This window comes from Anoplopoma fimbria, chromosome 4 (genome assembly GCF_027596085.1).
Source record: "Anoplopoma fimbria isolate UVic2021 breed Golden Eagle Sablefish chromosome 4, Afim_UVic_2022, whole genome shotgun sequence".
NCBI lineage: Eukaryota > Metazoa > Chordata > Actinopteri > Perciformes > Anoplopomatidae > Anoplopoma > Anoplopoma fimbria.
In genome coordinates this window covers 22,341,516-22,358,479 of record NC_072452.1, presented here as the reverse complement: position 1 = coordinate 22,358,479, position 16,964 = coordinate 22,341,516, and the positions used below count along the sequence as shown (strand labels likewise).

The window sequence follows — 16,964 nt, the reverse complement described above, 5'->3', positions numbered from 1 at the left end:
TGGAGATAAAAAAAAAAAAAAACAGAAAAATAAGCCATATATTTGTACATCTTTTATTTTTGTTATGTTTGCGTCCAACTGACTGCAAATAAACTAATTATCTACAGGCAATTAGGCTAATTGGCACTCATCAGATAATGTGCATTTGACACATTCACACCCTCGAGTCATAAATGCAACTCCTTAACATTGTTATCACAGTTGTGCCGTGAAGCCGACTGGAAGTATTTCCGACGTTCGTTTCACACTGTTGTCAAACTGTGAGGCTAATTAATCAATAATATTTTGTCATTCCATTTAAATTGTCACACATTTTCAATTCCATGTCTGGATTTGTTGATGATTCCTTGGTGTATGTATGTATGTATGTATGTATGTATGTATGTATGTATGTATGTATGTATGTATGTATGTATGTATGTATGTATCTGTATGTATGTATGTTTGTTTGTATGTATATATCTGTATGTATGTATGTATGTATATATCTGTGTGTATGTATGTATGTATGTATGTATGTATGTATGTATGTATGTATGTATGTTTGTATGTATATATGTGTGTATGTATGTATGTATGTATGTATGTATGTATGTATGTATGTATGTATGTATGTATGTATGTATGTATGTATGTTTGTATGTATGTATGTATGTATGTATGTATGTATGTATGTATGTATGTATGTATGTATGTATGTATGTATGTATGTATGTATGTATGTATGTATGTATGTATGTATGTATGTATGTATGTATGTATGTATGTATGTGTGTATGTTTGTTTGTATGTATGTAATGTAAATGCGTTGTATGTATGTATGTATGTATGTATGTATGTATGTATGTATGTATGTATGTATGTATGTATGTATGTTTGTTTGTATGTATATATCTGTGTGTATGTATGTATGTATGTATGTATGTATGTATGTATGTATGTATGTATGTATGTATGTATGTATGTGAGTGTGTGTATGTATGTATGTATGTGTGTATGTTTGTTTGTTTGTATGTATGTAAATTTGTATGTATGTATGTATGTATGTATGTATGTATGTATGTATGTATGTATGTATGTATGTATGTATGTATGTATGTATGTATGTATGTATGTATGTATGTATGTATGTATGTATGTATGTATGTATGTATGTATGTATGTATGTATGTATGTATGTGAGTGTGTGTGTATGTATGTGTGTATGTATTTATGGTCTGGGGTGGGAGGGAAAATGGGTTTGATAGATAGGTTGTTGAAAAATTGGCACCAATACATTTTCTTTTATTTTTTTGGTTTTAGTGAAGCTTAAAATAGCAGCAGCTTAATAAGGTCCAGAGGACAGTTGCATCATTCACATACAAGATTACTAACTGGCCACCATCTTTAAATATGTTTGGAAAATCAGCACTGAATACATAAATTAATTGTAAAATAGAGAAAAACATGGAATATACAGTATGTGTAGGAATAAAGAATACATCTTAAATAAGAACAAAGCCAAGATAGCAATTATAGGATGACATCTGATCGAAAAAATAACTTTTCAGTAAGCTTGTTTGCAGCACCAACAATAAGCAGTCAAATCATAAAAAAAAAGCTGTAGGTATTGACAGAGCAAAACATAGCCCAGACTGAAGAGAAGCAGCGAGCACACTCGCATTCACCGCCTCATGAAAAATGCATAATTCTATCTCCAGTCGCATCTCTGTGTGGAGAAAGTCAAGAGGGAAGCGAAAAAAGAGTTCCTCTGTACCGTCAGCAGACAGACGTGAGTGACGGGAGAATTGAATTAGTGTGCATTATTTGGCCGACGGCGGATCTGAATCGGAATTACTATACTCATCAAGTAGAATTAGTCTAAACGCGCTGTACAGGAATCCGTCTTGGCAGCATCGGTGCAGCCGTGTATCAACAATAGTTTGAGTAACACGGGTAAAAAAAAAAAAAAAATGCTTAAACATATGTTGCAGGCCGGGGAGGAGTGACACGCGGTTCAAGAGGCCAAAGACAAACAAACAACGGAGAACACACTCTAAGAAAACACTTTCAGAATTCAAGATGCATGGCGACGGGCCAAATACGATGTTTAAACAGTGGAGGAGCTCTACAGTACATTAAACCTGATGTTAGAGGAGTCTGCTCAGCTGGGGTGCAAAGTGAATAAAGTGCATTTAAGTACGATTTGAGGTTGAGTTTTATAATACTTTACTACATCTCAAAGGGAAATATTGCTCTATTTAGTCTACATTGATTTACATACAAAAATATGACCATTTTATTAAACATGACCCTTTGTTAGGAGTTAAAGTACACAACTTTATATTGTCTAGTTAAAATAAGATCCAGCTTGATCCAATGAAATTCTGCTACCACATTAATGCATCAGTATTAATAATCAAATAATATATCTAACAATCACAGGAGACAATTATCAGCAAACAAACACTGACATTTGATACTTCTGGTACATTTTCTTTATAATACTTCTATATATATAATACTGTTGCATTGCTGACTACTTCTTTCAAACAGGTTTACTATTTATTGACAATAAGGATATTTAGTAAAAACAACAAACAGTTGCATTTGCTGTTTATGTCTCTTTCTAAGATTTTCGGCTTTGCCATGCTGCATTATTGTCATACATTTTAATTTATCAATATTTAATTGTTTGAAGTCGTCTCTAAGGCTTTACTACATGTGTGTTCGATTGTTTGCAGACTGTATGTGTGGGATGGAGGTGGGTGTAGCAGATGTTTGTGGGGGACACTTCCCTTCTTGTTTTATCATCGTGTCTTTGTGATTAATACACCCTCGATACAAAGAAATGAACATTGAAGTACATTTACTCAAGGACTGTACTTAAGCAGACTTTTGAGATACTTTATATGACTAATAATTGAGATTTTATAATATGAAGCAAATTATGATTATAAGTTTAACAGTTTCTTATAAATTATTATGAAATCGGCTAAACATTATTAAATGCTGTTTTGATCACTAATCACTCATAACAAAGCTGTTATGAGTCAGCATGATGAGTCATTTTGAGTATTTTCTAAGTTGTGGTATTGTTATTTTTGCTTTAATAAGGAATCTTAATACTTGCACCACTGATTTCTGTTGATGCATAATACAGTCAAACCTGAACTTGAAACAAACTGAGACTTAATGATTGCAATGGTTTGCTGCTGGCTGCAAAGAAAACACTTTTAAAGCGATTGTCAAGACAAATGCAAGAATCAGTAAGAAAAAGCTTTTGGCACACAAAACGTCTTATTGAACAAAAATCAACAATTTGTTTCTGACTTCGATGAGTTTCTGAAGACAGCATCTAGTGGGCGTTACAGGAAGTTCAGAAACAAACATGAACTCTACTCTGTCCTCTCATCATATGAAGTACTTCCTGTTTATCTTATGTTTAGAAGTAATATTCACTTTGGATACATTTGAAATTGAATTAAAATATGAATATTACTACTATTAAGGTACGTTGTTGTACTTAATCTAAAGCTTGAGTGATTCTACTTCAGTTAGATCTTTTTCTTGATACTACTTCCATCCCTGAACACACGCCTCCAGCATCTATCATACTAATATCAAATACAGTCTGTTTCTTTATAAACTTCTGAAGTCTAAAATAAGATACAAACTTTATTTCTATTCCAAACAGTCCCTCTTGAGCGGCCGTAGTTGAGATCTCATCAAAAAAAAACCAGGGCTTTCCACAGTGTCTACATCTGTACTGGTATCTGCAGTTTCAACTCTCCTGTTCTGACTCCCATGTGTCCGTATCTGCTTTCATTAATCGAGGCAACGATCAAAAGGCTGAACTCACACTCGCGCACAAATCACCGAAGAGCTGGCCAGGACCGAGAAAAAATAAAAGAATATCCCACTCTCCAGGAATTAGTGTGAATACCCAGCGGGGCCAATTTATTGGTGAGGGAAAATTCATATGAAGCTGCCTCTTACACACACCTTTAGGTCCATGGGGGTAAGTGGAAAAATACTTGAAATGAATCTTGTTTAATCATCAATCAAAGTGGAGGAACTGCATGTATAGAAACGATTTTGCATAAAAAGAAAAACCTGTGTAAGAGGGCTATGAGCTACTGTTTTGGGAGGGTCATTTTCTAACCAAAGCACTGTTCAACAGGGAATACGTAACGTTTCTGGCTGCATCTATCTGTTGAAGTAATGGCTTTTGTCATTCAGACAGTGGTGACTTTTATGTAAATGTTCCCTACGGCTTTTTTTTCCAGACATGACAGGACATTTACGGGAAGAAAGAAGGTGTCATCGCTGCTGTAAAACAGCTGTGAGTTTAATGACATAAAGGAAGAAAAGGTGTTTTTCTGTTCTCTCACAGTTTATGAGAATCTTCTAGTGAATCTGCTAATAAATGTTCCTATCAATTTTGTCATTTATTAGGTAGCGAACTCTGCTGCCTGGTTTTATAAAGTCCGACTTTAAGTTGGGAATTTCTCTTTGCTCTCCAAGCTGAATATAGAGCGGTTCGCTGGATATTCTTTTAAGTTGAAGCTGAAAAAAATATCAGGAAGGAGACAGCTGGTCCAATTATTGTGGTTTGCAAGATTTCTTTTTTTGTCCCTTTTGTACCACGAGAGAAAAAAATATATAGACTGTCTTATGACGTGAGAATAATCTACCAAACAAAGTAAAGTCGACCCATTCAAATTGGTTTATATATAGTTTAGTACAGTTATTTTATCTCCCTTGAGAATTGGAGATGATACAGCGTAAAAAAACGACAAAGATGTTGATTATTCATAGAAGATGTACTTTTAATTTCTCTGTGTGTATTTAACTTTGTGCTGACCAATATTGCAGAAACACCTGGAAAGATTATTGTCATGAATTTAACGTAAAAGTGACTCGGGCGCTTATTGACCAACATGTAAAGTTTTATGACATAAACTAGCCCCACTTTTGAGCACTTGGGCCAATATCAATATAAACTCAGTTGCAAGTTTACACGGAGTACACAGAGCTAAAAGTAATGCAGTCTAATTCAACAGTCCTGCAGTAAATCCTCCCTGAATGAAGGTTAATGGTGCTGTTATTTTGTTGCGTTATACAGAGAGCATTTCTGTAATTTAGCTGTATTGACTTGAATGGATTGGACAAAATAATACAAACACCTGTCACTATGTTTAATTTGGCTTCCTTTATAGAAAAATTCCACAATTTTTCCGTCGCTGCTGTTCTGTTTTGAACAACTTCAGCTCTGAATCATTTAAAAAAACAAAAAACAGAAGACCTTCTGCGAGCGCCAGCTTCACTCCACGGCTCCAGTGACTAAATGTGTGTTACACTTAGTGGAATTAAGCAGATTATTCATTCGACCTTGTATTTTGTTTTTTTCTCTGTCTCCCTTTTCAGACAAGGGTCTTTTTTTTTTATCCTCGGTGGCCTTTGATGTCTGCAAATAAATTGGTTCGCGAAAAAATCCCTCCAAACTGCTTTGTTGGCGTTTAAATTTCATATGCTCATGAATAGGTACCTAAAAGTGTCTTGGCAGAGTGCAGAGCCCCTTATTTAGGATCAAAAAATTAAAAATAAAGGGGGGTTGTCGAGTGTTAATGATGTCACACTCACGTGCATGGCCAGGATGCTGCGGGGGATGAGCTCTCGGTACTGCCGGATGGTAAAGTGCCACGACTTGATCCTCATCAGATCATCAAAGGCAAACTCCAGTATCATACGACCCTCCGTACAAACCTGGACAAAAGATCAGATAGTTAGTGCTACTTTACGTTTCTCACCAGCCTGATATCTCTTACAGTAATCTGTAACCGGCTGGCAGGCGGACGTCAGCTGATTTAGACGCAAAACCAAAAAGAAATATATCAGTGTTTATTGGTCAGGCTTGATTTTAGATTTAAAAAAAAATAAATAAAAATGCTGGAAGGGTTTAGTTGCCGTTTTGGATTTTGTTCAAGGACTTTGGAGAATGGAGCGAGCTATTATGCTCCCAATATTTACTGCGCCGGCTTCCCTCATTCAGAGCATCTGTCCTTGGGCCTCTAAACCATCCAGCTATTTCTAAAATGTGAAAATAAATGTAATCTGGAGAGGGGTGTGTTTACACCAGAGACAAAAGAACTTCAGGTCAGAGAGAGTCGCCAATTAGGAGGAAAAGGGAGAGAGGGAGAGAGAGAGGGATGGGAGAAAGAAAAAAAAAAAAAAAATGTTCGCCCCTTTAGCTGAATTCAGCGCTTGCCGGGGCCCTTGCGCTTCTCCCATATTTCGTTGCTGTGACAACGAGGGAGAGAGAGGAGAGAGACAGACAGAGAGAAGGGGGAAAAAAATCAGCTGATTAGTTGGCATGGCAACCGCAAAGATGTAATCCCACCAGACACACTCTAATCAATGCCCCCAGCGCAGATGGTCTCCTGAGGATCAGCAAGAAAGAGGCTAGCGGCCATATTGCCCCCCCATCCCCCCTCCGGCCCCCTTCACATCCCCACCACAACTCCCCCCCCGCCCCCCACACACTCATTCACCCACCTTCCTACCTTGATGGTCACATGCTACACCGCTAAGTCCACACACACACACACACACACACACACACACACACACACACACACACACACACACACACACACACACACACACACACACACACACACACACACACACACACACACACACACACACACACACAAAAGTATAAATAGAAGCTTGACTGCCCCGAAACGAAAACAACAAAACAAAATGCAGAGCTGCTTCTCTTGGCTGTAAAATGTGAAACTGTATAATGTTCACACTCTTTGTGCAACAGTGAGTTTCCAGAGTTATTGAACTGACTGAAATAACGATAACGTCAATATAGACAGAGTTTAGGTCCTTAATGTGACACCCGCTGTCAAAATAGCCTGATTAGTTCAAATGAAGAATGACAGAAACTTTTGAAAGACATTAACTGCACTTTATACGACTATTGTACATGAACTCCTGAACCTCCATTACATATCTATATTACCTATATAACACTATAGGAAACACTATAGAGAAGTACTGTACATTGCATTATGCAGCTGATCTCAATAATTAATAATGTTTTTCTCCTTTTCAACTATATATCATTATATTATACATATTTGAGAGCATTGTAAGAATACTGTATAGTGTGTCTAACTGCACACACACACATATATATATATATATATGTTCAGTTAGACACACAGCTAGAAGAAGCTTTATCAGTATATGGACGTATACTATAAGTCCATTATGTTTTATTTAACATTTATATCTGCAAAACACCTTTGTGCCACATGAGGTAGTCTGAATGTTCGTATTGTTCCGAATAATTGTAGCCTATGTAATCGAATATGAAAGGCCGGCATATACCTTCTGCTTGTTTTACTGATCAGAGGAAAATGTCACACTAATTTCTTTGTTGCCTAATTTAACTGTTCTTTATCTGAAACATGTGTCTTTTCTACCAGGGGTAAATAAAGTCTTGCCTTTTTTATATACTGAATGAGGAACTTTGGGTTATGATAAAACAGATATTCAGCCTTTTGGAAATCAACACTTCCATTCACTGACTGACACAATTCAATGCTGGTCTTTCGTGCAAACAAATCTGGGATCTGCGTGGATAATGGGCTTGTCTGAGCTAGATAAGTGTGGATTAGACTAAAGCAATGTTTGGAAATAATCCTTGGTGTTTAATGGACACTGAAAATGGTATTTATCTTTTTTTCTATTTTATATAGTTTAATTCTCACAGCAGTTTGTCCAACAGCTGACCTAAGAGTTCAGAGTGAAAGGAAGGGTGCAACATGACTTTTAACACCAAAACAAAATATAAAACAATACCCTCCCAAGAAGTTAAAACCATGTATCTCAAAATTTGACAAAAAAAAGCCTTAGAAACACACATATTAGACATTTTGCAAAAGAAAGTACACTGAGGATTAAAAAAAAAGAAACCATATTTGGGTATTATAAACATATATATGCATAGCATTGAAGTTCTGACTCCAAAATCATCAACACTTAACCCCCCGGGTTCTCAGCCCATGTTGAATTATAAGAAGGAATAGTATAATTAATCCAGTCGTACTCAAATTGCTGTTGAGAGGTGAAAAAAAAAAGTGACTTTGGTGTTTTTTCTTTTCCTTCTTTTGAAATGAAATGCATCATGGTCATTATTTGTGCGGATGAGTTTTCATGCCCTTTAGGGAAACCTATTAAAAGACCAAATACTTAAGCGCGTTTGAGGAAATAAGTACTTCTTTACATCATTCCTGAAAGTGTACTTTTTTGTAGATTTATGGTATTTAGCCACCAGCAGTGGAACAGCTTCAATTATGTTTGGTCTTCTGATGCTTTCAGGTGCTGCAGCCTACAGTGAAACAACGCTTGCACTATTGATTTGTTTTTCCATAGTGCCAACTGTGTCTTTAGCATTGCCTCAAAAAGCTCTTGGCTTCATTGTAACCGATAAATAAATTGGCAAAAGCAGCTGTATAAAAAACTAAATAAGAATAACCTTAATTGCAAAGTCCAATAAATGTGCAGGAAGTTGTCTTAGTGGCACCGGTGCAGAGACGCATTAACCAGCAATCCACAGCTTCCAGTGTAAATTCAATCACATAAAAGCTATTTATTCCCTTATACTGAGAGAGAATTGCTAAAATTCTAATATTTCTCACCATGGCTCCTTTTTCTTTTTAGCTTAAATAGTTTTCCCCTTTTGAAACCTAAAAAATCTTGTTAAATTAAAAAGTGGTCCATTAAATGGTGCAGCCCCTCACAGAGAGCCCCCATTGATTTAAGAGCAGGGTCATAAATCTTCCCCACACAACGGCTTCAGTGGGATCTCCGGCTCAAAAGAGCAAGAAAAGAATAACAGCGACGTCCTGCTGCAGAGGCGCTATTCAATACTGTACCCAAACATGACAATCAATTAAGAACAGAGGAGCTGAAGGTCATTAGATTGATTATTATGAGCACTCATGACTGCTTCTGATGAATATAAATAGGATCAAAGTTGACTAAATATGCTCAATTATAACAACTGGCGGCTGACAGGATTTATTACACTGCACCTCAACACCACCTTCTGCATCGGTAAGAGTACAGAGTTAAAGATGATGTTATTTAAGGTTAATGCACATTTAATCAAAGTGTGTTGCTGTGAATACGTTGAGTTTACAGCTCATAAGAGTAGTTGATTAATTGATTAGTGACTAGATTATCACTAGCATTTCAATTAGAAACAATTTTGCTTAATATTTAATGAGCTACTTAAGGTAAATTCACTGGTTTCAGCTTCTAATGTATGAATATTTGCGGTTTTTTTAGATTTCTATGATAGTTAACTGAATATCTTTGAGTTTTGGACTGTTACAATAATGTGAAATGTCAACTTGGGCTCTAGGAACCTGTGTTTTTACTATTTTCTGTCTTTTTATTGATCATTAACGATTGACCAGTATATGATAGATGATCAAAATGATCATTAGTTGCAGCCTTTGTTGAGTTAAATTCATTGATTGTGGCTGCAAGACATAATTTAAAGCCCAAATGAGCTTTTAAAATCATTAAAAACGTTTATCAGGATAAATATGGTGTGATTGTTCATAACAGAATATATTTCAAACTTATGAATAGTATATAATTGGACTTTCCCAGTGGCCTTGCTATCAAGGTGCATGCTACATACAGTAAATGCAGGGTTTATTGAGTCCTCAGGTCTCTCTCTCTCTCCACCAATGTTTCCTGTATGTCCCTTCTGTCTTCTGTCAACAGAGGTTAAAGGTCAAAAAAACCTAAAACTAATCTTTAAAAAAATAGTATATGATCTAAAGTATATTATCTAAAGTATATCACCTTAAAACTCACTGTCAGACAAAATAAATGAAATAAATAACTGGGGACTCCTGCACACGGTCTTTACAAACTGTACTGAAGAAGCAGCTGCCTCATGATCATAGACATTCATCAGGAATAAAACAAAGTTTACAAAAAGACTAATTAAGATATTAATCCTACTGCCAACAGAATACATACATAAAGATCAATTCATGTCATATTAAAAACCAGAGATGATGAAAAATAGGGACAAAGCAACACAAATTAACTTAAGTTAATTATTAAATGTTTAAATCTTCTATCATAACACTGGAGATAAATATATGGAGCTCTACTGTACTTGATTATAATATACATGTGGTCATGGTAACTCTCTTCAGGTAGTAAACTCTTAACTCTGATTCTATTTATATTCCCCACTCTACTGCTTCTATAAAATTAAAGTACCTTGCAAATTAAGATTGACTAGTATTTAAAAAAGTACTTTAACTGATTACAGCAAAGTTAACATGAATATAATCAAGCATCTACATTTATAGCAAAAGTGGCATAGTGACAATCTAAACGTTCCTGAAATACTACAATCCAAGCTAAGCTCACACACACACACACACACACACACACACACACACACACACACACACACACACACACACACACACACACACACACACACACACACACACACACACACACACACACACACACAGTTGATAACACATCCACTTGTCAATTTCTCCACTCAGGGAATTAAATTCACTTGAGCTCAGATCACGGTGTCACGAACTCTACTTTTGCTCTTTGCTCGCCTCCCAGCGTGAAGAAACCCCCGACCGGGCACCGGTAACAAGGGCCGTGCCCTCCGAGCTAACACACGCTGGCCAGGGAAAGCAAAGCCTGCTGGGTAGTGAATAGAGGTGCTGGGATGCCGGGGGCCGCTGGGAGGTTGGGGGGCTTTTTGGTCAAATTGGCACCCCGTGTCAGCTTGTCAACACCTCGCCAACCTGCGAAAGCCTAACACGTTTTCCACCGGTACCCGGGGAAGCAGCACCACCCACTCTTAGCACCCTGCTAACTCCACCCATTCGTTAGTGTGCAGCATCCCGCCAGGTGAACAACGATGGGGAGAGATAGACGGAGACGAAACACATGAGACTGTGCTGAGCTCCTTTAGTTCATCGCTTTTCAACCGCTACATTGACCAGTGAATTATATATCTTATATGCTACATATATATATATATATATCATATATATATATATATACATATATTCCTGGAGTTGTTTTCAATTATATTAGGTTTTCTATTATTATAGCACACCTTTTGTTACTTTTTTTTAAAGAAAACACCTCTACAAATTGCTTTGTGCTTTCAGGATAATTCTGGTTTATTATACCTCGAGTGTATTTTTTTCATAGGTGTGGCAATTATTTACATTGGGTGATGATATGGGAACATGGTGATATGATATCAATACAATTAAGTCTGTCAGGACGAGAACCGCAAGCGAAGACAATCAGACAAACTGGAAAAATGATTTAGCCAGCGGTTCCCATAGTGGGTTCCTTTAGGATGGGCCAAGGATCTGTTTATTCTATTTATTTACTGCACATTTTTATAAGGTTTTGGAACACATTAACAGTAGTCGAGATTCTATATCAATTTTTTTCAAATTCATCAAAACAGAGATCATAAGAAACAAAACCCTGTTAAATATGCAGTTATGCTGCAGCTCAGATTGGAGACATGGCAGCTCAATGATTGCCAACGCTAAACGCTCTCTGGAACAGGAAGTTTCCAGATGCACAGAGCACGAGAAGAAAAAGATCCTGAAACATTTTGAAAAAATATATATGAAGGATCGCCCTCTATTTAAACTAACCATGTTTGGAGGTAAAACCAAAAGTTACTGCACCCAAAATACTGGTAATAAATCCTCACTGCACAGGAAAAGTGTGCGTGCACAACTATGACAACAATGGCAGGAACGATGATGTTTGTGCGATAATTTTACCGTTCCTCTTCCTTTTCTGCTCATAATTAGCTCGGCTAATAAAAAGTGTTCATTTCGTTAACAACAACTATGACTAAACATATTCTTCAAGGACCTTTTTGTCCATGCCTTAGATAATGAGACAGCGCCGACATCAATAAACATTAACTGTTACTATATCAACATGCAATTAGAAAAAGACGAAACTATAACAAAAATATGAAGGTTTTCTTACTTATTTAAGACTTAACTTAAAAAAAGGATGAGGTTAACTTAAGATAATAAAAACTAACAAGGACATTTGACAAAGGCCTAAGATGAACATATATATGTATATGTATATATATATATAAACTAATACCGTAGGTATTAACCCGTAGAGGTATAAACTGTGTTGGTTTTTGAAATCCTGCATCTTTGCTACTGTCTGTTTACTCAAAGGATCACAATGGCAATTAGTCTTTATTCAGACTTTATTGTTTTACCCTCGACCTTTATGTCGCTGTGTGTGATTTCATTTTTCTTCTTCTCTTAATGTCAAATAAACCAAAGTATGATCGTCTCTCTACCGGTGTTTCTCTCCCTGTATGACGTCTTTTTAGCTTCTCCAGATCTCACCAATTAACTTATGTGACTACAGTGTTGTTTTCACTGACAGGAATGACGGTTAAAAGAACTAAAAAATAAAGACAAAAATAGTCATAAACCAGTTATTTCTTTAACATTGCCCTGCCAATAAAACCAAACCAGAATTCGAAATTTTGAGAGAGAAAGAGAGATAGAGGGAGAAAGAGTGAGAGAGAGAGAAGAGCAAAGAAAGAGACAGATACAGGCAGAGAGAGAGAGAGAGAGCGTGTGGGAGAGCAAGAGAGCGAGTTGGGAGCTGGGGATGATTTCTCTAGGGATGAAGGATGTGAGTGTGTGTGTGTGTGTGTGTGTTTGCATGTGTGTGTGTGTGTGTGTTAAGGGTGTGGGGGGAGGGAGGGAGGAAGAAGAGGGGGTGGGGGATGAGAGAGAGCGATGGAGTAGAGAGAGCGAGGAGAGAATGAGCGAGCGAGCGAGTCAGGCAGGGGGATGAGAGAGAGGAGGGGGGAGGAGTGCGGGGGAGATGTGGTGGAGGAGGAAGGGGGAGGATGGGTGGTGGTGGTGGTGGTGGAGGAAAGCGAGGCGAGGCAGAGCTGATTGAGATTCGGGCCTCCAGAGCTGCAGGCTCGCTGCTGCTGCTGCTGGGAGCTCAGGGAGAACACGCTCCGTTATTGGAATTCCTTTTTTCTTTTTTCTTTTTTTTTTTCTAATGAATTAATTCTTCTCATCCAATTTAGGTGAAGATGAAAAGAGAGCAGCGCTGCGAGCATCAAATTTAGCTTTTTTTTTTGTTGTTGACCGGGCCTGGGTTTGCTCTGTTTCTGTTCTGTGCGGTTAATATCGGACACTTGTAATATATTATGGGTTTTTTCTGTGTTCCCTTTTGTGGAGCCTTGTTTACAAAAACCAAACAACAGCAACATAAGAAGACATTTCCTGTGCGCGTTATTGGGAATGTTTCATAACTATTTACTGATATGATAAGACAAAGGAACCATCGACACACACACACACACACACACACACACACACACACACACACACACAAACACACACATACACAACCACCACATGAATACAAAATCACCCCCTCTCTAAATTTACAGAAAGTCATATACCATTAACTCAACATGTATGCAGTCATGCATGTACATATACAGGTAAACACCTGCCTCATCTAAAGTTATGGTAATTAGACTTTGCTATGTTAAATAAAGGTCCCCGACTGTACCAATTAAAAACTTTTTCCTGCATAGATTATTTTTTCTTCAGAATCCAAATCATAAATGTGAATTGTTACGACATGTTTCTTGATTGTGTGGAAGTTTTGCTTCAAAAACAGGTAGATACAGGTAGGGTGTATGAGTATACAACATATGTCTCCATACTCTTTGTGCATACTTTGTTCATTCACACAAATGTAGAGCCAAAATCATTTCACAGGGGATATTAAATCAGAAACATTTATATGATCAAATTAACCATTAATTGAAAATTATTACATACCTTTGTGTATGTATTCTGTATTTTTATGAATGGCGTTGAACAAGAGTAAGTGTAAAGCAGAACCAGAGATTAATTGTGCCGGGCCAATTTGTACGCCCATATTAGTTAATTACATATGTGCAATATCAGTGTATTGTTAACAGTATGTGTACAAATAATCATATATATGAATAAAATAACCAAATATACAGAATACTTCTGTTGAGGTTACAGTATGTATGTGAAAAAAAGAATATCAGTCAATATGTCATTATCAGACTTTTTTAAGCTCTCATATATAAATATTGACATCAGTCTCAAAGATCTTATATTGTCCAGACTCTAGTTTTAACCCCTTATTACCTAAATTAAATCTAAATCCAGCCTTAAAGCTAATTATAGAAGACAAAAATCTACTAGAAGGTGGAAAAAGCTCAATTTCATCTTGATTCTGATTCCGTGTTTAAAAGACAACAATAAAAAACATGCATGGAAAAGGCAAACCGCAGCCTTAGTGTCATAAAAAATGACAGCTGATACAAAAAAATTCTTGCATTAAGTTCATTTGTATTGAAAACTAGTATAATAATCTAATTACTTTTCAGAAAATGAAGATTTTAGATCTAAATAAAAGACTAAATCCCTTTTTTGCAGCTAAATTTGTTTTACTTCACTTCTTAGTCTCACAGCCGCTGGCAGGTCAGCCAAGAAGTTCATTTCAGACTCAGCACACTTCACACACACTTACACACACACACTTACACACACACAGGAGTGAGTGCATGGCGTCAAGTCGTGAAAACAAGAGCGCGTATAGCTGTTTAATGTCAGAAGCATCCGGTCCGGTGCTGCAGCTCGGGGTTCATGGTACAGGGAACATGGAATCCCTTTGGCTCGCCTGCTCGGCGCTGACAAGGTATCTGGCCTCAGATTCATTTAGACAGTCAGCAGAAGAACACTGAGAGTCAGCGAGCCATCTGGATCAGACTGTGGTGGAGCAGATATTCACTCCGGCTCCAGAGGGGATTCTCTCTCCCCCCCTCCCCAGAAGACAAAAGCAGATGAGCTCAGCTTTAGCGCTTTCACTAGACCTCGGTGTCAGGTTCGGATTATCTCACCTGTGCAATTTGTGTTTCGCCAGGCTTCAATCTGTAGCTTCACTTATACCGCAAACTAAATCGTACTCCTCAAAGATCTTATTCAAGTCGCCTTAGCTTTGCCTTTTTTGAGTTCCTGAGGGGCTTAAGAATCTGTCGACATCTTTAACATGAGGAGTGGATTTTCAGGGGTTCTGGGAGAAGGCCGAAATGCTGATAAGTAGAGAGGGTAAATATGACGATGCGTGACATTTTCTCTACATTAAATCTAAACCCTGATTGGTGCAAATATGTGGTCATAGGAAAATACAGGTAGGGTGCATTTTAAAGCTGGGTTATCTTAATGCAACAATTCAACATGCAGTAAGAGTCAATCTCTGTTATTTTGGCACTTCCAATTTAAAAAGACTATAGGACAGTAGATGTTGTTCCCCATCACTCAAAGAGGGACATCTTAACGGACATCACGACCAATAACTGTTTTAATGTTCACATCTTTTTTAAGACACAATGTGAACCTGTTCTTTAAAACATATTATTCTACTTTAAGTCCTTATTAGTAGATAGTTTCTTACTCCTCCAAATAGCAATTTAACAGTCCTGAAACTGCAACTCACAGCCTAACATCTTTGGGGAGTCTAATGGACATAAAACAGAAATGAACTTTAGTTGTGACGAACACTTTAGAATGGGGACAGAATCAATTGATAGTATAATAAAGAAAAATAAATATCTACTAAGTTGTATTTAGTGTTAAGTTATCCTTAAACAGCAATAGAATGTAACTAAGTACATTTACTCAAGTACTGTACGTAATGCACTGTGCTATATTTTTGTATATTTCGAGTATTTCCATTTTAAGCTTTATACTTCTACTTTATACTTTTACTTTCTTACTCCACTACATTTATTGGACAACTTTAGTTACCAGGTAATTTGCATTTGTAGATTATTAATACAACATTTAAATCAACTATTGAATTATGATGTGTTATAACAGGTTAAGACAACAGCATATAAATAAAAAGAACAGCCCCACGTTTACCAGCTGCATCATTAAAGTGATGTACAAATGAATGCATTGCTTAATTAATTATAGAGTAGAATTTTGACAGATCAGAGGTTTTTTGAAGTGTAATATTGCTACTTAACTTAAGTTAAAGATCTTCCGCTACTGCTCTATGAAGTTAAAATGTCCTTTAGAAATCAGGGATAAACATTTAAAACGTTTAGAAGCTCACCAGTTAATATATTATTTTATAACTGTTGCAGCAAATAAAAGAAAGAAAGCTCTCCCAATATTTGACAGTGAGGCCACCAGCTCTGACTTGAACACACTCGGACAAAATGAATCCCTGGAGGGAAAAAGAATCAAAGTGTGCAAATGGATTTGATCTCTAACCAGTTAAACACCTCGCCGGGTCCATTATCATAGCTTGTGATCAATTATTCATGGGGGGGAGAAGCTCGGCGGTCAGGTGTTACCTTTGTAAACATTGGCTTCCCGTGCTGGGTGACCATGGTGCACTGATCACAGTCCAGGGTGATGCAGGAGTTGTGGAAGGACTCCTTGGAGTGTTTGAGGATGTAGTGGAGCTCCGTAACCCCCCCCTCGAACACCGTGCTGAAGTAACGGGGGATCAACGTCCGGCCGATCGCTGCGGGGAGACAAAAGAGAGAACACAGACGATGAATGTATGAAGGAGAGCAACAGGCAGTGATCTGGAGGGACAGTGTCAATAGACTGTAAGGATGTTACTACTACTATTTGGCCTATAAGTACTAGTACTGCTACAGTAGTTACGTTGCGTTTTTAGGGCTACAACTTGTACTACTGTAACCCCTAAATTGTAAAACTTGGGTCACCATTTTTGCACTTCCACTTCCCTTGTCTCATAATAAATGGGTTTTTAAATGTTTTTTTGGGCCGTTGCATGTAATA

At 37.1% G+C, this 16,964-nt stretch overlaps 1 protein-coding gene across 5 annotated transcripts in view; it reads right to left on the bottom strand.

Annotated features, from left to right (window-relative positions):
• The window catches only part of ldb2a (LIM domain binding 2a), an 87,873-nt gene that overhangs the window by 16,489 nt on the left and 54,420 nt on the right, over positions 1-16,964 (bottom strand). For all 5 annotated transcript variants that reach the window (XM_054597224.1, XM_054597227.1, XM_054597226.1 and 2 more), the window contains exons 3-4: positions 16,508-16,680; positions 5,626-5,748 (exon numbers count right to left, since the gene is read on the bottom strand). In XM_054597224.1, the coding sequence (XP_054453199.1) occupies positions 5,626-5,748; positions 16,508-16,680 (296 nt within the window). The remainder of the gene's footprint in view (positions 1-5,625; positions 5,749-16,507; positions 16,681-16,964) is intronic.